Source organism: Ursus americanus, chromosome 25, assembly GCF_024610735.1.
Source record: "Ursus americanus isolate L20-20 chromosome 25, mUrsAme1.1.p, whole genome shotgun sequence".
NCBI lineage: Eukaryota > Metazoa > Chordata > Mammalia > Carnivora > Ursidae > Ursus > Ursus americanus.
This window is the reverse complement of record NC_142151.1, coordinates 32,730,947-32,755,044: the sequence shown is the minus strand read 5'-3', so window position 1 is coordinate 32,755,044 and position 24,098 is coordinate 32,730,947. Positions and strand designations below refer to the sequence as shown.

The window sequence follows — 24,098 nt, the reverse complement described above, 5'->3', positions numbered from 1 at the left end:
TCACTCTTGCACAATTCCTTTTGGAAGGGGAGAGGCTTGGAGAGGCCTTGGGGAAGCAGAGATTGAAAAACAAAATGTAGTGGAAAGCAATGTTTGATCTACCACATCCCTCGTGTAAAATATTTTAGAAGGATCAAATCAAATTGGTGTTTTTTTTTCTTTTTGCTCCCAGTCATCTTTTCTTTTAATAATAATTTTTTATTATGTTATGTTAGTCACCATAGAGTATATCCTTCGTTTTTGATGTAGTGTTCCATGATTCATTATTTGCATATAACACCCAGTGCACCATGCAATATATGCCCTCCTTAATACCCATCACCGGCCTATCCCAGTCCCCCACCTTCCTCCCCTCTGAAGCCCTCAGTTTGTTTCCTGGAGTCCACATAGTCTCTCATGCTTCATTCCCCCTTCTGTTTACCCCCCCTTCATTCTTCCCTTCCTTCTCCTACCGATCTTCCTATTTCTTATGTTCCATAAATGAGTGAAACCATATGATAATTGTCTTTCTCTGCTTGACTTATTTCACTTAGCGTAATCTCCTCCAGTCCCATCCATGTTGCTGCAAATGTTGGGTAATCATTCTTTCTGATGGCTGAGTAATATTCCATTGTATATATGGACCACATCTTCTTTATCCATTCGTCTGTTGATGGGCATCTCGGCTCCTTCCACAATTTAGCTATTGTGGACATTGCTGCTGTGAACATTGGGGTACATATGGCCCTTCTCTTCACTACGTCTGTATCTTTGGGGTAAATACCCAGTAGTGCAATTGCTGTCATCTTTTAAACTATCTCCTGCCATGTTACCTATATTTTTCCTACACGAAAATGTGTATGTTAAAAATGAAATTCAAATTCAGTTTGGCCCAGCATTCAAGCAGTACAAGTTTGCCCATACAAATGAGATATTTTCTTTTAATTAATAGTTGATAATTTTCATAGTAAAACTCTGGTGTCGGGAATAATAATAGATTCCATTTGCCACCAGCAGGTCTGTGTTTTCCCTTCCCATGGGTCCCTTTGTGTCAGGTACTGTGCTCCATATGACTGGGGGCACTGCTCCCAGGCAACCCCTTTGCCTTGTTATCCTGCAGTGCTTTAATATATTTAACAGAGGTGAGTGAACAATAAAGCTTACAAAGTTTATCCTCAAAAGTCTTTAAACATGAGGTTAAGATAAATTCTGTCTTCTATGATTTCTGCAGAATTAAATTAACTAATCATTAAACATTTATTATAGCTTGTCTTACAGTAAACATTGGGAGCCAGATTGCCTAGATATTATTTTATTTTATTTCTAAATTTTTAAAAAGATTTGTTTATTTTAGAAAGAGAGAGTGGAGTCAGAAGGCAGGGGGAGGGGGAGAGAATCTCAAGCAGACTCCCTGCTGAGCATGGAGCCCGACACAGGGCTTGACCCCAGGACCCTGAGATCATGACCTGAGCTGAAATCAAGAGCCAGATGCTTAACTGACTGAGCCACCCCGGTGACCCAAGAGTACCTAGATTTTAATACTAGTTCCACAGCATACTAGTTCTATATCCATTTATAGCTGGTTTGTCTTTAAAATGGGGACAATAATGATACCCACTTTATAGGGTCATTGTGAAGACAGACTGACTAATGTTTCTTAAGCCCTTTGAGCAGTGCTTGGCACATAGTAACTAGTGCTGTGTACTAGCTCTTACTATTGCTGCTCAGTGGGTGCATGTCTAAGCTACATTCAAGTAGTTTTTTTAATGTATTGGAACATAATCATCACCCTGTGGAACTACTAGAGAATAAGTAATATGTTCATCATGTTATCAGTAGACCATCTTATCAGATAACCATTTTGTTATCAAAGAAGTGGGGCAGTTATGAACTACACAGTTCTGTGTCTTAAATGGCCATCTATGAGAGGATACTTTCCTTCAGTTTTGTAGGTGAGAGCAGTATGATTCTTTTAAAACAAGAATGGTGGCAATTATGGATTCAAGGCAGGACCTATTTGGTTGTATGTGGGGTACCACCAGGGGAAGGGCTGTCTCCTGGGAATGCTGGATATTTGATTCACAGAGCTTCAGTTCTTGGCACTGGGACGAAGGCTTAACCTGAGGTGAAAGAGCTGGGCTTGCCTCCTTTGGTGATTGCTGTACCAGCCACACCATTGGAAAGCATTGCTCACCATCTGAGGGCCCATCCTTAGTTTACTGTTAGGCAGGTACTGATGTGGCTAGTTGGACCAGAAAATAGCTCATTTGTTACCTTCAGTTGAGAAAGTTTAAAAAGATATCTCTGTGAATGATGAGGATGCCACAGAAGAGTCTAAAGGATTTTAGAATTCCTGAAAGGTTGGCATTTTTGTTCTAGTCAACCTGCTTTCCCTTTCTGTCAGCTTGGTGGGCCCCCAGAAGATAAATAGCTTTTGCCTTATAGTATGGACCTTGGGTGCTTCCTGTTCACGTTCACCCCTTGGGTTTTTAAAAACACTTAGATCAGTGGTTCTCAGCCCTGACTGCACATTAGCACCACCTGGGGAGCTTTTAATAAAATAGAATTTCCTGGGCCTGGAGCCCAGACCAATTAATCAAAATCCTGCGTGGGTAGGGCCTGGACATTGGTATGCTTAAAAGTCTCCCTCCTCCCATTCTAATGTGAAGCTAGAGCTTAGAACCCTTGATTTAACTTATAATAATGACATCTCCCATATCCATAGGTAAAACTTTTGGGGGGGGGGACTAGGATTAAAATCTAGGCACTCTTAGGTCACCTGGGTGGCTCAGTCAGTTAAGCACCTGGCTCTTGATTTCGGCTTAGGTCATGATCTCAGGGTCCTGGGGTCAAGCCCCGTGCCCTGGTTTATCAGTAGACTTTCTTATTAGTATATTTTTTGTCACTCACGTGGTTCCTGATTTCCTTGGATTTTTGAGGACTCAAGGTGAGTCCAAATACATACTGCCTTAACTAATCCTATAGAGTTCTTGCTCTTTTAGTCTCATGATAAAATTTTCATCAGTAACACAGCAAAGCAATCTCTTTAGTTTTTCTCCTGTTCTCCAATCCGCACATCATCAGAGCAACAGTTTTTCCTCAAGAAAGTAATTGGTTAGTTCTACCTACTGACTTTTGGGTGGATGATACAGCCGAGATAGGTAAGTTGCATTGAATTGATAGGTGAGGAAGTCAGGAAGGTAAAAACATTTTTTTTGGTGAGTGCCTTCTCCATTCTAGGTATCAATTGTATGGTTTCACTTAATTCTCTCAGCGGTCCTATGAAATAGACGCTGTCACCTGTGCATTAAAATATTAAATAACTTGACCAGGGTTTTGTGGTTAGTATGCCTGGGTCTGTTCCTATGCTCTTTCCATCATAAACCACAGCTACCTCACATCTTAATGTATTTGATCTCTACAGAGCCTTGGAAATTTATTATTATCAAAATACTTTTATCATTGTTTGGGAGGAATAAAATGTTTTCTACCCTTCAGAGTTCCTCTGCCTGGTCTAAGAATTAAATTGACATGAGATCACTTAACAAGAGACAAACAGATAACAGTTTAATGACATGTATACTTCGTGTATAAGTGGGAGAGATCCACATAAAACTGACTAACTCCCCAAAATGGCCAAAGCCATCAACATCTTCATCTAAAGACAAAAGAAAATGTTGGGGATGGAGAGTCAGTTAAGACAGGTTACCAGGAAAAGCTCAGTGAATAAGGGTAAGGTTGTGATACAGATGTAAGTTTTGCCTTCTTTGATAAGAGTTCTGAAGACTGAGTCATCGCCCTCTTCCCCCTGGAGGGAGACACCCTTACAAATGGACGTTTCCCTTGTAAACGTAAATGCCTCTTACAAAAGGGTAACTTTTATTTGGTTTTCAGAGCTTTTCCTGTGTTTGTAGTTTCTTAAAGATAATCAGCCTAAAATAATCCTTATGCCAGAGAGACTCATTTTGGGGTGGGAAATTCTTTACATCATGTAAGGTAATCAAAATATAGTAAAATAAGCTTTGTTTTACTTCTAGAAGAGAAGCATTAGGACGTAAATGTATAAAAAAATCATGTTTGATTTTGCCTAGTCTCTGGAACCGAGCTTCAGTAACCTTAAAGGCTGGCGGTTGAGAGCCACCCGCCTTAGAGTTAGGGCATTGAATTGTTTATTCCAGACCTAGACTCTTGGATTTTAAAGGATTGGAGGGCTGAAGTAGTCTGTCTTCTATAGCTTGCTTTAGAAACGTAAGCTAATATGTATGTTTGCAATTTTCTTTTTATCTTTCCCTTCTCTTCTCCTTTTTTTTTTTTTTTTTTTTTTTTAGTTTTTAGAAATACCGTGTCCTGGGATTAAATAGTGAGCAATAAAGTGCACAGTATTATTTCAGTGCTGCTTTGAAGTACTCCGTGCAGCCCTTTAATCTTAATTCATCACTAAGGGGGTTTGGAGAACAGAAGGAAAGATCATGAAAGATGTAGAGAAATGACACATAGGCTCCCATTTTTAGGATTTTTAAAGTTTATTTCCTAATCCAGTATATTTCGTATTTGCCTTTTATCACTTTTCTTTTACATAATTGGCAGTAATTGTGAATGCAATTGTGTATAACCTTTTTCTTCAAGAAAACACAAGTGAATAAAAATGTCATTCATTTACAGCAATAAAACATACATTAAAGTAACACATTTGGTTGTGCCAGTTAACATCTTAAGAGGAAGCTGCCACAAGCATGCATTTGTGTGAGCCAGTCTCAGCTCTCATCTGGTTTTCAGATGAGACATCTTCAGAAAAGGTCTGATTATATCTGGAATAACAAACGGTTTAATTGGAAGGAATTACCTTGCAACTAAGTTTGCAGAGCTAAATGACCCGGAAGAATTGCTGCATGAACCACAGTGCTATGCAAATGTGAAGTCTGCTTAGTGTCTGTCTAGCTAATGCAGAAAGTGTACATGTACAGCTGCTTTTGTATCATTTCTTAGACTATTAAGTGCCTACTGTGTGCAAGATATTTTATTAGGTGCTTTGTCAAATACAAAGTTAAATACACAATCAAGTGAGACAGGTATGTAATATAATACAAGGTATAATGACATAAATGGAGGTTAAAACACTGTGTTCTGTAGGTTAGCAGAGGGAGGAATGATTAAGTATTGGTATAATTGTCACAGCCCATGGATTAAAGCAGTAAACACTTTCAATAAGATTTAATACTGTAAGCCAAATGATTCATTTAGTCATAAAAACTTTGTTTACTTTAAAAAATCTTATTTTTTCTGTTTCCCTGTGTATTTTTAGCTGCTGTTTGGAGGGAGATGGCTCTTTTTATTTTGTTTTGTTTTGGTTCAAGTTTTCATTTAAATTCCAGTTAACATATAGTATAATATTAGTTTCAGGGCTAGCATTTAATGATTACATAGAATACCCAGTGCTCATCACAACAGGTGCCCTCCTAAATACCCACCACCCATTTAGCCCATCCCTGCCTGCTTCCCCCACTGCCTGCCTCCCTTCCAGCAGCCCTCAGTATGTTCTCTACAGTTAAGAGTTTGTTTTATGGTTTGCCTCTCTCTTTTTTTACAATTATGTTCATCTGATTCATTTCTTAAATTCCACACATGAGTGAAATCATATGGTATTTGTCTTTCTCTGACTGATTTCGCTTAGCATAATATACTCTAGTTCCATCCGTGTCATTGCAAATGGTGAGATTTCATTCTTTTTTATGGCTGAATAGTATTCCATTGTATATATTTTCCACAGCTTCTTAATCCATTCATCATCAGTCAGTGGGACATTTTGGTTTTTCCATAATTTGGCTATTGTTGATAGTGCTGCTATAAACATCAGGATACATGTGTTCCTTTAAGCCAGTATTTTATTTATTTATTTATTTTTATCCTTAGGTAAATACCTGGTAGTGCATTTGCTGGGTCGTGGGGTAGTTCTATTTTTAACTTTTTAAGGAACCTCCATACTGTTTTCCACAGTGGCTGTACCAGTTTGCATTCCCACGAAGAGTGGAAGAGATGTCCCCTTTCTCTGCATCCTCACCAACATCTCGTTTCCTGTGTTAATTTTAGCTATTCTGACAGGTGTGAGGTGATATCTCATTATAGTTTTGATTTGTAGTTCCCTGATGATGAGTGATGTAGGGGGCATCTTTTCATGTGTCTGTTGGCCATCTGTATGTCTTCTTTGGAAAAATGTCTATTCATGTCTTCTGCCCATTTCTTAACTGGATTACTTTTTAGGTGTTGAGTTTGATAAGTTCTTTATAGATTTTGGATACTAAACCTTTATCAGGTATGTCATTTGCAAATATCTTGGAGTGAGAGGTAGTCTTAACACCTATGTGACAATTGTATTTTTTTTTCCTGCTGTTTTGGAATTAAAATGAATTTGTTTGAAAAGTATTGGACTTAGTTCACAAGTTGTATGTCTGGAGGCTTCAAGGCTGCTCACTCTGTTTTGGATTTAACATAGCTTAAAAGTTGGAATAGCTTTGAAAAGTGTATTGAGTCGAGTGGCTTCTAATTGAGTTATGAATATCAGTGAGTATGGTTGTTAATGTAATCACAGATGGCTTTCCGAGCTCTGCCATCATAAATCTGCCATGGAACATACCCAGGGAATTTGGATCAACAGAAAATATAAAAGCGTCCTAGATCCACAGAAGTTTCCATTCGAAAGCGACCTCGCAGTTTATCTAATCTAGCGGCAGGTAGAATCGTGTGAGTGAAGGCGCGAGCCACGGCACGGGGGAGCACCTGCAGGTTATGTAGGTGGGAAGGGCTCTTCCCCAGCATATGTGAAGAACTCCTGCAAATCAACGAAGACACTGACAGATCAATAGAAAAACAGGCAGAATTCAATTCAGAGAGATGGAGGCCTAACATCAAAGAGATGTTAGGAGATCATTCCAGTGGTCAGAATAATTTTGGAGAGAGCTTTGATATTGATGTACTCATATTAGTGTTTTTGTTATTTCTCTGATGGATTTAAAATTATATGCTTATTTACTATATTTCTATCATTTTAATAATGATTATTTGCTTCTAACTATCTTTTTTCTGCTCCGGGCTTCTTAGTTAATGAGGGTGAACGTGATGCTTGATAGCAAAATGAAATCATCACTGATCATTCACACAGCACTAACATAAATAGTTTGGGGCATTTATTTTAATGAAAAATATAGGTTTTTAAACAGATTACCAGAGTTTTGTCTCAGCCTCATTTTCTGTTGTAAAATACAGAATTATATGTATTAGTATTAGAAAGGGATGGTGATGATGGTGTTTGCATGATGTGTGTGGTACAGAATGTATATATATAAGTATTTTGACTTTTGCCCCTTTTTATTGTAATTTGAGAGAGAAGACTCAGATTTTTCTCATTTTTTTAGTTTCTCACTGCAGCATAAAAATATTCTTTTTTCTGTTCACACACACACACAAAGGGAAAATCATTCTAATTTAATATTAGATACTGTTCCCAATGTGGGAACACAGACCTTTTATTCATACTCTGTGCTAATAACTCCCGATTTTACAATAATATATGGATTTCTTATTGCAGGTACATGTTGGGACTTGCAGCAATTCCAGCAGTTATACAATTTTTTGGCTTTCTGTTTTTACCTGAAAGCCCTCGATGGCTGATTCAGAAAGGACAGACTCAGAAGGCCCGTAGAATTTTATCTCAAATGCGTGGTAACCAGACCATTGATGAGGAATATGATAGCATCAAAAACAACATTGAAGAAGAGGAAAAGGAGGTTGGCTCAGGTATGTGGATTTTGTACTTATACGAATTTTAAAACTACATAGTGGTTTTATTTAGAAACTGTTTCTTTTGCTATTATTTAATCTCTCTAAATGGTGTAGCAATTTTATGTACATAACCAAATCAAAATAAATATATTTTAATTCAGTTTTAAAAGTAATATAATGTTATAAAAGAAAAACCATCCCTATTATAACCACTATCTTCACATAATTACTATTTTTATTTTTTTAGAGTCTCTTTTATTCTTTCCAAATTGGATATACTTGACATGGTTGTCATCATTTTGTGTGTAGGGGGTAATTTTTGAGTATAGGTATATTTTATATATAAAGAAATATGTGCATATTGACCTTCCATATTAACCAAAAAGTCATAGTGTGAACAATTGTTAAGATAAATCACGTTAGTAAAACTAAATACCTTGTTTACATGTGTCACATTAATTTCCAGTCGGTTTTTATAAAGAATAAGAGTATCTTCAGATCCTAGTTTTGGAATCATTTTGTGTTTCCCTGTTTTCATTAAAATGTTTAATTGTCTCATTAAAATTTCACCATGTCAGAAAACCAAAAAAAGTTTCTAGTCCATTTACGTTGACGAATTTCTTTTCAGAGAAGAAATCGTGTAGGGTTTTGCAAAATCTCAGGCAGGATCTCTAGTGTTGACGGTCTGATTTGGGTGAGTGATTTGCAGGACGTACATGATGTGAGGCACACATTTTATTATAATACATTTCTCAACAATAACCGTTACCCTGCTCGAGTCACAATTCCCAAATGTATCATTTTCTCCCAACCTTCCTTTTGCCCCTGCATTAATTGGTAGCCCAAGTGGAAATACTGACTTGTGTTAGTCAAATTATTTTTTATACTCGAGAAAATGCAAACACCCACACTCATATATGGAGGTAGGTCACACAGGTCTTGGAAGGTGTGTTCACTCACCTTCTCCTGCCATTCTTTTTGGTGGAGCTGAAGGTTGTGCTTTCCTGAAACAGAATAAACACCGTGCAGAAGCTGGTCACCGTGTTAGCCACTCCTGATTACTCACGATTATATATATGCAATACTGTAGCGCGGTGTTATTTTCTTGCTCAGGTCAAAGCCCCAGTGAACTGTGAGCTGAATCCAGGTCAAGGTCATTTCTAACAAACAAGTTTGTGAGCGCGTACCATGTGCCTGGCACTGTTAGCATTTCCAGAGTAAGATGCTAGTGAGAGTATTAAAGAGAGTTTTGCTTTTAACAAAGTAATTCACCTTTACTTAGTTGAACATTGTGTTAATTTAAAAATACTATTTTAAGTGTTCATTTAAATGACAAATAACTTTATGTATGCTCCTGTCTGAATTTCTCTCGGTTGTGGCTTGCATGAAATATGAGCTTGTTTTTGTAGTAATCAGCACGCTTGAAGCTCATGTACTAATAATGTGTGAGTGGAAAACCTTTTCAGGTTATTAGGTTATATTAAATACTGTTTGGAACATAAGGTTTTATTATGTAAAGCGTAAGACAACAACTTCATAAAAAAAGCCTTCCTATTTAGGGGTAGGGATACCACTGATTGTACTGTAAAGCATTGCCTATGTACCTTCGTTTTGACTACTTAAAAATGTCTCTGACTGGTGTAGCCATGCAGCCGTTGACAGTGCACACACACTATTTGAGTTTCATGATGATTTGGGATGGAGAACCAAGTTTTTAAAGAAACCTGAGTTACTTAAGATTGTAATTATCTGCATCTGCTTTAGTTTTTATGAGAAGTGTTTTGGAGTTAAATAGCACTTTTTTTGGGTAAAGATAAAATATTGCTTTATATACACATTTGGCACAGGGTTTTAAAAAATACTGTGTTACCCATTGAATCCTAATAACATTTGTCCCATGCTTGGGTAAATATCTTAAACTTTGCAACTAATAGGACTTACAATTTACCCATTTCTCGATTGATATTATTTGCGTACTATCACCTTGCTTAGTTTTAAAATTAATCTCATGTTCTTTTTTCAAAGTACAGAATAGCATTATGGCATGAATTCACAAGGCAGATTTGCCAGTGTTAAATAGCAAGTAATTTGGGGGCCTCACTTTTACGATTGAGAAATTTGATCGAGGTAAAACCTGTTCTGCACACGTGTGAATTTTATTTCGGCATTGTCACATCCAAGAGCGACACTCTGTCAGTTTAGCTGGAAAATAGAGACCAGTGTTGTCTTAACAACAGGGTCCTGGCCCTCAGTCACTCTACATTCAGAAGTGATAGGGACATATATGAAGAAACAGCTAATTTCAAAATAATAAAAATGTCCTGGCCCAGAGAAGACAAGTCAGCCATTGTGTTGCAGGGTAAGAGAGTAGCCTGGGTTCACCTGTCCGTGGATCCTGACACGGTAGATTTTGAGCCCCAGCTTCAAGCCTGGGAACTCGGGGGAGTGGAGCACAGCTGCCTGGAGGGAGGAACTTTGGGCCAGCCCCTGCAGAATACTCAAGATATTTCAGGAGGTTAGAAAGAAGTTGTGCATGACCCTTGTTTCTTCTGGGGAGAAATATTTTATCATCAGACATGGTGGCTTAGTTACCTGCTACCTGCCGGTGAGCTGAGTAAATCGGTCTGATTCCACATCAGTCCCCATGTCCTTCTCTGGGAGTTTCCAGCGGATTTGTAATGTGTGACTGTTAGGTACTTGCTTATGTGATCCTTCTCTTTTTGTAGGATTTTTTATCTTGGTCCCTGGAGTTTAAGATTGATGTCTTTGAGGAAAATAGGCATATTTACCAAAGTATGTATTAATTAAATTATTTTTTGGATGTGTCAGAGATCGGTGCATATGGGATTTACTTCTCCTGGCTTCAGACACACTTTGTGATTTTCTCTAGTGAATATGGTGGCTCTCTGGCCGTGGCAGCAGCAGACGTGAGGCTCCCAGGCCACGCTGTGGAACAGCGTTGGATTGTAATGGTGTTCTATCTGTTCTGCACATGGCACAAATGTCAGCCTCCTTAGCATGTGATTTCTCCACTATAGTGAGCTAAAATAAAAGGACAATTGATGGGAAAAGAAGCAAACAATTGATTTTCACGTGGATTCGACGCTGTTCATACTTCCTGCAGGACTAATAAAGTGAGACTGGAGGTACCAGCAGCTGGGTTTGGAGAGCTCCCTGGCATGGGATACAAGGGAAATGAAAGACGAGTCCTGTCTCTACCCCTAGTGTATAATCCTGAAAAAATTTTCTAAGAGTTGCTGAACCTCAGTTTCTTTTAGAGTTTAAAAAATCTGTGAGAAATGTCTGCTTTTTAATTTTTAAATACTCTGCAGCAGCCTTTCATTCCAAAATATTTATTGAGTGACACTCAAGAGAATTGGGAATGTGGCAATCAATAAGACAAGGTTCTGGTCCATTCTGTTGGGAGGACATACAGATGATAAAAAGTAAACATTGCTGGATAACTACAAATTGTAGTAATGGCTTTAAAGGGAACAAACAAGATGAGGACATTTATAGAGGGCTTGCAGGGGAGTGGTGAGGAAAGGCTTCTTGGAGGAGGTGAGTGTAAAGGCTGAGAAAGAATCAGCAGAGGAGAGCACTGAAGGGATGAGTATTCCAAGCAGAGGGAACAGCAAGTACAAAATCCTATGTATCACTAAGTGGACCAGATTAATTTTCTTGTGGGTTGTGATAATCGTTATGAAATGTACATGTGCCAGATTTTTAAGGCATTGCAGCCAGAACTAACTATTCGTCTTTATTTAGGTCAGGTTGCCAAGCCTGTGCTTTGACTTAGTAGGGACACACTTACCACTTCTAGAATTCAAAACAAATTTGAGTACAAAGTAATACACATGATCACTTCCATCATTTTGTTGCTTATTCCTTACAGATCATTGCCTTAGTTTATTTCATGCCTCGTGGATGTGTACTAGGGTCATAATTTTCATCTGCAGCAGAGGTAGAAACTGGAGAGCCCCCTCGGTAGTTGCATAAGGCAGTGATTCTCAGACTTTTCTACTTAGCTTCAATGGTGCGCGGAGAGAGGCAGGCCTTTTGGGGCCTGGGTTCCATAGCAAAAGGCAACTGCAGTAGGCCCAACATTTATTTGAATTTTTCTGCTTTATCCTAGAAATTAATAAAAGTTGGTGTTTTGTTTCATAATATACCTGTTTACTTAACTTTGGAAGTGTGTTTCCTAGATATCTAGTGTTTATTCATTGGCTTTTACAGTGTTCCATCACTCTGTCATGTACAGTCCCTGGGACGTGCACCCTTCAGTGAACTTAAAGCCTTTGGAGCTCCTCTCTGGGGCAAATCCATGAGGTCCATGAAGTGGGGTAGGAAAAGTTGGAGCTGCCATATTGTCAGAAGCAGGTGGCCATCTCTTAATTTACCAGACATCTAGAAGAAGAGAGAGTCTTTGTCAGGAGCTTTGGTTTATGACGGCAATTGTCTCACAACAAGAAAAGGAGAATTGGTCAACAAAAGAGACAGCACTCCTCTGAAGGCAATCTGAGGAAAGGATCTAGAAATGAAATTTGTGTACTCATAAGCTTTATACCATCTCATTTGAAAGCCCTAATGACTTCTTCATTTTTCTTTTTTTAATTGATACATAGTTGACATACAACATTGTATAAATTTCAGGTGTGCGACATAATGATTCAGCATGTGTAGAATTACAAAACCATCTCCACAGTGTCTCATTAATATGCATCACCGCACATAGTTAAAAAAATTTTTTTTTTTTCTTGACGTCTTCAATTTCTTATCCTGCACCAGAGAGCAAGAAATAGATTCCTGGGATGAGGTGAAAGGAGAGCAAAGGCTGCCGCCCATCCGTCCAAGCAGACGCCCTACAGGCAGGGGATTAGGGAAAGTCTCACATTTCTGCACCATTGCAGCCACTCCCTTCTCCACTCTGCCCTGGGGGGTTAAGGCAGGATCCCTGGGAGGAAATGTAAACAAGGCTTTCTCTCCCTGAGAAACGTGCACAGATTGTTGAAGAACCAATACGAAAAACCAGAGAAGTAAAAAAAAGCAGTGTTTTGGGAGACAAGTTGTCTGGGCAGCTTCGTTCAACAGCAGATGGAGTAAAAGCGGCAAAGCAGGGGAGAAACTGAGGGCACATCTCTGGGCCGTGGAGAGCTGCCTCCTGCTAGTCTGTTTGTTTATAGCATGGGGTCAGTCCGGGGAACTTAAAAATGCATATGCCCTTTTCTTTTGTAAAGGAAAATAGCATTTTCGTGCATCCTGTCTTAAAAAATTATATATAAGTCTTTTTTAGAATTAATATTACCTAGATCACTGAGGTCATAGATGCTTCCAAAATAAATTTATTGAACAGAAGACTATCAGTGAGAACGTTGGCCTTGCCCTTCGGTCACTCAAATCTTAATCTGCATAAGTGAGAAGTAGCAACCCAGAGGCACTATCAGATGCTTCAGACAAATTAGATTCAGGCCCACTGGTTGCTGTTATCGGGAGAGTGTTCAGGTTACCCACGCACAGCGTATAATCTCGCAAAAACATTCATGCCAACAAGATTTGCGTTGTTTAATTTTATCAGCTCATCAGCCGGGCAGATGTGGCTCTGTGTTTTGCCTTTGTCAGGTAGTTCAGTCTCCAGCGTGAAAAGGAAGACCGTTGTAGGGAGGGGAGTTTATTCAAGACCCTCCTGTGAGTTCAGTTTAAAACCTGTTTTGATTTACGTCCAGCTCTCTGGGGGTCACGTCTGTCGTACAGGAAGGGACAGCTGCATCTCTCTCTTTTTTCCCTGCAGTGATCTTGCCGTTAGGTCATCAAGTCTTATCTCCTCATAAGTCATTTCTTTTCCTGTGAATTGATATTGCCTGTGGCCATTTTGACAAATCATGTTCTGCAGAGAGGTCAGAGAGGGTAGATATTTATCATATCCTGATAGAAATCCTCCCAAAAATTTCTTTAGAAATCTGATTGCAGCATAATAACATTGCAGTAGGTTGCTCATAGCGGTAGACATCTGCTGCACTTTGAGGGAAGTGGTCATTTCCCCCAGTATTTCTGGTAGTTTTGCTTAGATTTTCTTCATGTCGTTCTATACCCAGACTAATGCAAGTATGTTATTTACTGGATGAACTTGAAATAGATATTGACAAATTGTTTCTCAGGATGACCCCCAGTTTTATGTATATAGGCAAGGAAAACATTTCTGGATCTAATATTCTCAAGGTGGTTGTAAAATTGCTAAAATTGTCCAGATGTGAGGCTACTATACATCTCTCCTATGGTAAACAGATTAAAACAAAAGGTCAAGTAAAAAGCTGCTTTAATTCTCTATCCTTGTGTTAACAAGCTGTAAGCTGGACTATTAAAACAATAAACAATTCTGTTCAGTTTCTAGTAAAACTTATTTTTTTAAGTATGATGACTTATTTAAAAGAAATTCTACTTAATTCAACATGGTTTTAAATAAGGGTTGCCTTCGATTTTCTGAACCCCAGAGGAATTTAAAAATCTTACGCAGAATTGGAATAGCTCTTAGATTGTACATTATAATGTCACTGATTCACCTTTTATGTGGGATAAAGAATAGCACAGAGATTTTTCCATTCAACCTACTTATGGGGGAAGGAAACGTTTTTCAGATTACCTATAGGCTTTCAAGCCATTTTCCTTGATTTATATTGAAAATCCAGATTGTTTTATAAGTTGGAAGGTAATACTTGAAGGCTCATCTTTCTGCTTTCTTACTAAGACGTACTTAAATCCGTATTTCATTTAAAAAGAATCCATGCCGAAGGAATTTTGACTGCCTCAGAGTTTTCTTTCTCCCCCAACATGTTGTGAAGTTCATCCTGTTTTTTAATGTTCTGTATTTAATACAGTCAAGCAGAAGGGAAAGACCCACCTAGGTAGATATTTCAAAAAGAATGTAGTTTCTTAGTTGCTGCTTCAGGGCAGTTCATTTCCAGCTTAAACAGTGATCCATCATTCAGCACAGGTGCTAGTCTGCTTTGTAAATAAAACCATAGTCTGGGCATTTTTTTTTTTCTTCTTGTGATAAGACAAATCACTGTACCCTTTAACAGTTACCTCATCTTTGGAGAAGGTGAGAGGAAGATCCTGAAGAAAACGCAGTTTTTCCATCTCAAAGTGGAGGGCATATGTTGGGACTTTTTAGTGGTAACGAGACTATTCCATTGATGGGCTTTAGAATCAGAATATTAATAGCCATGTCATGTGCTATCTAAAGAAGCATGCCTGTTTACACATGTCAGGAGAGATCTTCTAGTATGTTTCTCAAAAACCAAAGGAAGGGGCACCTGGGTGGTGCGGTGGCTTAAGCGTCCAACTCTTGGTTTCAGTTCAGGCCCTGAACTCAGGGTTGTGAGTTCGAGCCATGAGTTAGGCTCCTTCCTCACCAGAAAGTCTGCTTGAGACACTCTCTTCTCCCTCTGCCTTCCCACTGCTCCAGCCCTATCCGTCCCCCTCTCTCTCTCTCTCTAATAAATAAGTCTTAAACAAAAAAAACCCCCAAAAACAAGAGTCACTCTTATCTTTTTTCAAATATTTTAAATTCACTTTATATTTGGGAGATAAAGTGATCAAATAACATTATTTTTCTCCTTCCTTTACCACTCTACCGTAGGCCCTCTAACTCCTCCGGTCTACCCACTGAGCAGTGTTTTTAATCAGTACCTTACCAAACACTGGCTGTAGATGTGCATTTTAGTTAACTTCTCAGTGTCTGTGTTGCTTGAAATGTAGTAACCTTCAGTACGGAGATGTATACTTGGCAAGATAGATTGAGGAGAAAATTGCTAGATTTATGAAGCTAGAACAACATAAAAGTGCTGTGTTAGTGTCTCACATTTTCAGTATAGTTTTTTCCTCCTGTTGAACTCTTTAAGATATTTCCTTGAAAATAACTCCCATTGCACATCTTTTAGAATAAAATAAAGCTTCAAAATTAGTTTTTTTTTTTTAGAGAACTGAATCCAATAACTGCTCTTTCCTAAAGGGTGGGTGTGGACAGAGACTTTCAAAACCAACTTTCTATAAAAGCAAAGACCTTTTGTAGGGTTGTCTAAACATTGATCATTCATATTTGAATGATACCAGTGTGAAAATACTAGTAACGATTTCTCTTTACTGAATGCCTGTTTTTGTAAATGTGCGTGTGTGCACACATCTATTCTCTCTCTGTCCCTGTGTCTCTCTGATTGTTAAAACAACCCTAAAAATTACACATTATGATCCGTATTGTGCTGAGGAAATGGACAGCTGGCAAGGTTGAACAGCTAAGAAATGAGAGAGGCAGGATCTGAGCCCCACTCCGAGGCGTCTCCTGTCTGTCCTCCCTCCGGCCGGCCAACTCTGCGTCTCATGCTACCTCTGTGCCCTGCAGTTTAGATGTAGATGCTGAGAAAAGACATAGGGTGGCATGGTCCCTGTTCATAGGGAGTGGAGAATCTATCAGATTTCCTTAAGAATGTTCTCCTTTTCTAAAAGGAAAGAATACAAAAGAACTGCGAAATAGAAACAACAGGAAGATAAAGGTTCAAAGTCAACTGACTAGTTTAGCTGCTTCCACCTTGAGAAGAGTGTAGTTTGCAACCGGTTCCTCTTCCCCGCTTTCATTGTCATTGCCTGGGTTAGGTCTGTGGTGTTCACCTCTCTGCCTGCCTCATGGTGCCTTCCACGCTGCCCTTCCTTCTGGTATCTTCCCTCTCTGTCTGCATACCCTAGGGCCTCCAAAGTTACCATCCCAACACACAGATCAGTCCCTCTCCTTCTCAGAAACAAGTTCCTTAACTTGCTATAAGTTACTTTATAGTCTGATTTAAATTGATCTTTCCAGTTCATTTTGCTAGAGCCAAAACTCCATCATTCTGGGGGAGAAAAGCACCCCAAGTGACCATGCTTCCTGATTCCCAGGGTGGGGAGATGATGTGGGTTCGAGCTCCGGAGCTGGTAGAGTCAGCAGTTCCTGAGCTTGGCTATTTAATCCAACCAGTGAACTTTGCAAAGAAAAATGTAAAAATGGTCTCATAAAGAGAATATTCAATTTGAGACCTAGTAGCTTATTAGGGATTTTCTGTGTGCTAAGAAGGGCTTTTGATACTGTTCTCCATTAGCGAATTTAACGCAGTTCATTGTTTATTTCTAGGACCTTTTTTAAAAAAAGGCTGAAATAGAAATTTTTAAATGTTTTTTCCTGCTTAGTCCGGTAGGTGCTGATATTTTATTGTGTCGTGCAAGAGTACAAAGTCTACAAAGTGGGTAAAATGTTTCATCTGAAAGAACTAATGAGAAGATAGTAATAGGGATATTCTAATTTTGCTTTTTAATAGAATAGGTTTGGGGCTTTTCTCTTTTGAGTAGAAGGGAATTGATTTTGATGCTTGATTCCAGGAGTTGGCAAGCTTTTTCTGGAAAGGGCCAGATAGTAAGTGGTTGGCTTTGTGGCGTGCAGCTCCTTAGCTCTGCCATTATAGCCTGAAAGCAGTGACAGTATGTAAAGGAATGAAATGTGGCTTTGTGCCAGTAAAACACAAAAGCCTATTTTCTCCTGCCTGTTAGGTTTTATTATTTACAAAAATAGCAAGCCAACTAAATGTGGCCTGTGGGCTATAGCTCGCCGACCCCTTCTTTAATCATTGTGTCTGTTTTATCAGTTGCTTCAATTTTTCCTCTTAGGACCGATTTGGGTTACTGTTTATTTATTTTTTTGTAAATCTGCGTTCAAACCTCTTCAACATGGCATTCACTAGCGGGTGTGTCCCCTCTGTGCAGAAAGTGCATAGTGTAAATGTGTCTGTCATGTGTGTAGGTGTGCACATGGTGTGTTGTCACAGAGGGAACCTAAAAAGGAGTGCTGCAGAGAAGCCTCTGGGTGATTGAAGCAGGAGCTTTTTTGAGAGCATATGTCTTTCTGAAAGGCTGGGCCACAGCCTTCAGGCCCATCGTGATATATGGAATCACCTTTGCTCTGATGGGGCAGTAGAAGCCAGGTTCAGTGGTGAGAGCTGGGTCTCATCTCACACTGTGGCTGGCTGCCCTGTCAAAACTGTTGGACCCCCCCCCCCCCAAAAAAAAAAACATGTGTTTGTTCACATGTGAAGAGAAATTGTTGCTCCCTTTCTTTGGATTACAGTCAAAGCGAAATGATACCTTTCCTGGAAGACAAAATGCACCGAACAAGGAGGGAGATGATTTTATTCAGGCCGTTGCAGTAGGTAGAAAGTTCATTAATGAGAAACTGCTCAAAGAAGAGGGAGCAAACCTGGCGTTTCAGAGAGCAGGCAAACAAGACCCACCCTCCAGCCTTCCTCAGAACTCTCCTATCTCTGAGAGCACAGGGCGGGGTGCCTGCCTTCTCTGTGCTCCCAGCACCTGGGCAGTGCGCTCTCTGGCACTCTGCATTTGATTTTCACGCTCCTGTCCCACTACTGACACCATGTTACTTATCTTTGCATCCCCACCACCAGATACAGTGCCTGCTTTACCTCGGCTAAGTACTCAGTGTTTCTTCCGACTGCCTGACTGCCTTTTCTACTCCTATGGGAGGGATAGGTGGTGATGTCTGACCTTTGATCCCTGAGATGTGGGGGAGGAAATGGAGTGCCAGCAGCACGAGAAGGCTTCCTTGTGCGGGATTCAGTCATCCCGAAACCCCAGGGTCCCCCCCCACCAAGTGGTTGGTGAGGAGGAGATGTAATTCAGTGCAAAATGATTATTGCTGAATGACCCACTTTCCAAGGGCAGATGGGTATGTTTATAGTGTTTGTGGATTTTATCAAGACTATTTGGAATTTGTGTGTCAGCAGTTATTATTTTCTCCTGGTCTCTAACATGTTGGGCCCAATTAAAATACTTAATTTTGGGGGTGCCTGGGTGGCTCAGTCAGTTAAGTGTCCGACTCTTGATTTCGGCTCTGGACATGATCTCAGGGTCCTGGGATTGAGTCCTGCTCAGGACAGAGTCTGTTTCTTCTCCCTGTGCTCCTCCCCCTGCTTGTGTGTGTGCTCGTCTGTTCTCTCTCTCTGTCAAATAAATAATAAAATCTCTAAAAAAAAAACAAAACTAAATTTTGAGGTAGAGCATTCATGAGTACAATGAAATTCCAAATATAAAAGCTATAAAATATTTTGTGATTTATTACTATTTTAGAATTTTAAAGCAGACCCTTGCTAATGTCTAAATCTGGGAAATACCACTTAAGAATGAATAGATTAAGGTTTTGTTAATAATTGTGGGGAATAGATGATAATTTGGAGTAGGCCCATATTGCAGGTGTGCACACCTCAAATGCGGTAAAATCTTCCGTTATGAAAGGTGAGCCTCATGAAATCCAAGCGTGTGTCCCCGGCCGTGGCTGCAATGGCTTTGGTACTCTTACAACAAATGGCAGCCTCGACCCTACAGTTGTAGTCGGAAACTTAGATGTGAAGTTTGATGTTTGTTCTGTGTGTTGTTCTCATTAGCTGGTGTATGTTTAGATGTATCCACGTCAGGAAGTCATTGGAAAGTCATATTTCTCAAAAATACTCTGTGAAAAATGTTTTGATTTTACTTTTTGAAATAGCTTATTATGTCTTCCTACTCATTTCATAAGAATTACTGAAATACACTCAGCATCCTTCATGTAATAATTCTGTAGATTTTTCTATTTCATGCTTAATAGTCTTGTTGAATGTTCATTCAACTCTATAGTGTTTTTTTGAAAAGTATGCTTTAGAATATGAGTCTGCTTACCTATGCAGGTGACATTTTTGGCAGCAAAGGGAAAACAATATCATTTAAAGTCTTACTGGGTTTTTAAGAAGAGGCTTGAAAAACAATCATGACTTTTTAAAAATTTTAATCTGTCAGCAGTTTGTTTGAAATCAATAAAAAAGAATGATCATTTTAGGAGTATTTACATTTACTTTGTGCATAGGCCTTACATGGTATTATTATATCTTTCAATCCTACAACAACCCTCTGACGTAGTTACTATTATCATTATACTGTTTGGGAGATGAGAAAAATGAGGCCCAGAAAACGTGGTCTCCCTGCTTGGTAAGTGGCAAAAAGTCAGAACTCAAACCTGTATTTCAATGGAATTTAAAATTTCTGCATAAGAAAAATACTATTTTATTTCCATGCTTCAAGATTTTCTTTGAAATATAATTTATTACAGTTTCATGCACATAGTGTAGTTTTTTATACAGAAACACAGGCTGTTCTGTTGCTTCGACACTTTTTCTTGAACTGTAACAGACCACATTTGAGTAGTTGGAATTGGTTAGAACGATGTTCCCTTCTGGCCAGTATCAGTTCATTTGTTTACGGTTCCTGCCATGTTAAAATGAAATCCCAAAGAGAATTTCTCAACCTTTGTCTGACTCAAATCAGAGAAGTTTTGTTTTTCTCAAATAAAAGTTGATCAAACTATTGATTGACGATCAACTATAATAGGGAGAGGCAGTTAATAACTCAGACTGGAGTTTATAAGTCTAGGATAATTCATCCATCCAGAGGCAGTGTGTGGCTGCTTACCCATGTGTCAGGCACTGTGCTAGGTGCTGGGATATAGGATTTTACAAGGATAATGGCTGACATTTGTTGGGCACTTCTTATGTGCCAAATACTGTGTGTCTAACCAGTGTAATTCTCACAGCAACAGAGGTACATGTTATTAGGATCCCCGTTTCACAAATGGAGAAACAGACTCAGGGGGACCACAGAGCAGTGGGGTTGTGTAGACACAGTGATAGAGGGAATCAGTATTCTTAATCAGATCCCATAGCTGGTAAGTGGCAGAGCCAGGATTTGATGTAAGTAATGGTCTCTTAACCACTATCCTCTACAGCCCTTCATACTGAACAAAATGAATGAGGTCTTTATTCAGAAGGAGCTTACTTCTAGCTAAAAGAGACAGCCACTAACTAAATAAAGCACTGTCAGCTACTGTCAATAAAATTGAAATTATTCTGGGGAGAAATAAAGGGGATTGTTCTAGGATGGGTGGTCACAAAAATGACTCACAGATAAGGGCAGGCAACAGTGGGGTTGTGTAGACACAGTGATAGGGAATCGGTATTCCTAAAATTCTTATTAAATCATATATAGTGTTCAGTAATGTTAGCTGTTATTATACTGATATAGCCCTGAAAATACACAAAGTAAGGGTACTGATTAAGAATGCAGTTTTCAGGGTGGCTCAGTCGGCTGGGCATCCCACTCTTGTCCCGGCTCAGATGATGATCTCAGGGCCGTGGGATGGAGCGCCATGGCGGGCTCCACGTTCAGCAGGGAGTCTTTGAGGATTCTTTCTCTCCCTCTGCCCCTCACCCTGCTCGTGCTCACTTGTGTGCACGCACACTTGCTCCCTCTTGTCTCTCCCTCAAATAAATAAATCTCTAAAACAAATGCAGTTTTCATGGGCTTCAGTAGTATCAGTGATGGTTGTCTCTCAAGTGATATATTTTTATTTCTTTTAATGATGGCTTTAAGCAACGAAGAGTATTTAGTCAATCCAAAGGCTTTTAAGAAAGAGAGAACGGTTTGTGTACTACATTTCATTATTCAAAACCTACCATCTCCCTTGAAAACATGAAAGAAGTGAGTTTAGGACCTACAGTCATTTTCCAAAAGGAGGCAAATAGATTTAATACTTATATCACAAAATATGGTTAATGAAAAGATATATAGTGTCCAAATTCTTACTGACTTCTGTGAAGAAATGGTGACTCTTTTACTTAGTTTACTATTACCTGTGTATTTTAAAATTTGGAAAGTTGGTAAAATTATAACACGATCTATGGTAAGTGACAAACTTGTGTATATCCATTGACCACAAAATTTTTATTACATCCATTAATTTATTCATTTAACAAAAATCAGGCACTTACCAAATGCCAGACTCCATTCTGACTGCTACTTTTATAGCCGTTCCCACAGACTCTGCCTTCGTGTATCTACATGTGGTGAGAGAACAGACACTAAAGGAATATATAACACACCAAGGAGCGGTGAGTGTGATGGGGAATGGTAAAGTGATGGGGGAAGGAGAGTGTTAGGTGCCTGGGAACCTTAGAAAGGTAAGGAGTGGCCACTTTGATGAAGAGGCTTCTGACCAAACCTGAGGAAGTGAGGGAGTGGGTCATGCACATGTCTCACTTAAGGGGTACAGGAGGGGGACCAGCGGGGAGAAGATCCCCGGGGTGAGGCTGTACTTGGTATGTTTGAAGACAGTGCTGCTGGCGTGGAATGAAGGAGGGGAAAATAGAAGGAAACGAGTTTTGAAACAGGTGGTTGAAGGGCAAGTCATGGAGATGGTCTATATTATTTAAATCATTATTCATCTTAATATACCCAGAGCCTAGGTTAAGTGTCAGGAGCTCACTAGTTATTTGAATGAGGAGTTTAATTTTAGGAGACTAACCATTAATCAGGGCACTTTGGGATTATATTTTGGAAGCACAGCTCAAAGCTTGAAGTTAAAAATGAGGGACAGGGTAGCTTATGTAAGTTATATAGGCTTTCTTCTGGTCTGTGTGTATGAATATGTAGGCTTTATTCTCAGCTTGGCTCTCCCTGTATATTAGCAAAAGTGGCTATTAGATGTCTAGTTTTGTGTTAAATTTTATTACTTGGGAACACTAATGGCACTACAGTACTCCTTTCCTGATGGCTTCCACAGACATTTCAGAGAAGGCTCTTACTGGCCTGTCTGCTTTATGTGCTGACCCCGGAGCCAGACCGGGTGACCAGGGTTTATGGTGGCTTGTCAGTCATACCCATTCCAGACAATGTGGACTGAGAATTGGGGAGTGGTAGTTCTCCACACAGGTGCTGACAGGTAAAAATATGTGCCAGTGGTAGAAGAGGAGGAAATAGAATCCTGGATGATATGGAACTCAGAATTATGGTTGCCTTTTGTTTTAGTCTAAGGGCAAATCAGTATCTAGCAGCTCCGCCCGCCAAGTGAAATAGTAAGCTGTCCGGGGCCACTGGCCAGAAACCTCATTATTGAGAAGATCTTGGTGTTCATGACTTGCTCTTATAAGAGACTCCACGAGATAGAAGGATTGGGGGTATTTTACAACAAAACTAGGAACAACTTTTATAAAAGTAGTATTTTCAACATTAGAATTACCTCTGACAAAAAGGAAAGGTGAAGACTGTAAACCACATGAGGACAGGCTTTCTGATTTCTGTCTTGTTTTTCATTATTTTTCTAGCAGCTTAGCACTACCCTTGAAAATATATTAATATCTACTAAATGATAAAAATCTGTGATAGACAACAACTAGGGAGTCAAACCGGAGGGTAACACTCACATTGGGTTGAAGTGTTCTCTTCCTTTTAAATCTTAATACAAATCTTTGTTCAGCTCATGCACTAATTAACCATGTTACCTTATTTATATGACATACGGATTTGGGGCTTTGGTTTCTCCAACCATAAATTAAAAGATGGTAAGTGTTAATGGCACAGTGTTGGGATCTCTCGCTCTCTCTCTCTTTTTTTTAATGCCTGTCCATTCCTCTTGTCCTGTCATCTATCACATACATGCATGTACACACACACGTATACATTCTCTGTAAATCTACCAGGACAGGCACTATGTTCTATATATCTTTCCTAGTGCTGGCTTCTCAATGCATATTTCTGGAACTGTTAAATGGAACTTTTCCAGCTCTGAAAATCTTAGGACTTTTAGTATTTGTGTCTTTTCATAAAGGATAATTTATAGATAATTCTTTAAATAAAAAGTTTGGTTTTATTGACATATTTTAAATAAAGGGTTAGGTGTTAGCCCCTTCTTAAGTGTCAGATTTTTTTTAAAAAGATTTTATATATTTCTGTGAAAGAGAAGGCATGAGAGGAGGAGCAGAGGGAGAGAGACAAGCAGTTGACTCCATGCTGAGCATGGAGCCTGATGTGAGGCTCGATCCCAGACCCTGAGATCATGACCCAAGCTGAAACCAAGAGTCGGTTGCTTAAGTGACAGAGCCACCCAGGTACCCTTAAGTGTCAGATCTTAATGATAAAGAAGTATAAGGCTTGTACATTGAAAGCAAAATATTGTTGAAAGAAATTAAAGTATACCTAAATAAATGGAAAGACACCCCAATGTTCATGGCATCATTAAGATGCCATCATTACGATGGCAGTACTTCTCAGTTGGTCTATAAATTCAGTGCAGTCCTCATGAAAATCATAGGTGCTTTTTTCTGAGAAATTAACAAGCTGACCCTAAATGTCATGTTGAAGTGCAAAGGACCCAGAGTAGCCAAAACAGTCTTGAAAAAGAAAAACAAAGCTGGAGGACTTAACACTTCCTGATCTGAAAAAGTATTGCA

The 24,098-nt window shown here is 39.2% G+C and overlaps 1 protein-coding gene across 1 annotated transcript in view; it reads left to right on the top strand.

Moving 5' to 3' along the window:
- The window catches only part of SLC2A13 (solute carrier family 2 member 13), a 348,011-nt gene that overhangs the window by 68,082 nt on the left and 255,831 nt on the right, over nucleotides 1–24,098 (top strand). The window contains exon 3 of the mRNA XM_045776522.2: nucleotides 7,562–7,770. Coding sequence (XP_045632478.1) covers nucleotides 7,562–7,770 — 209 coding nt within the window. The remainder of the gene's footprint in view (nucleotides 1–7,561; nucleotides 7,771–24,098) is intronic.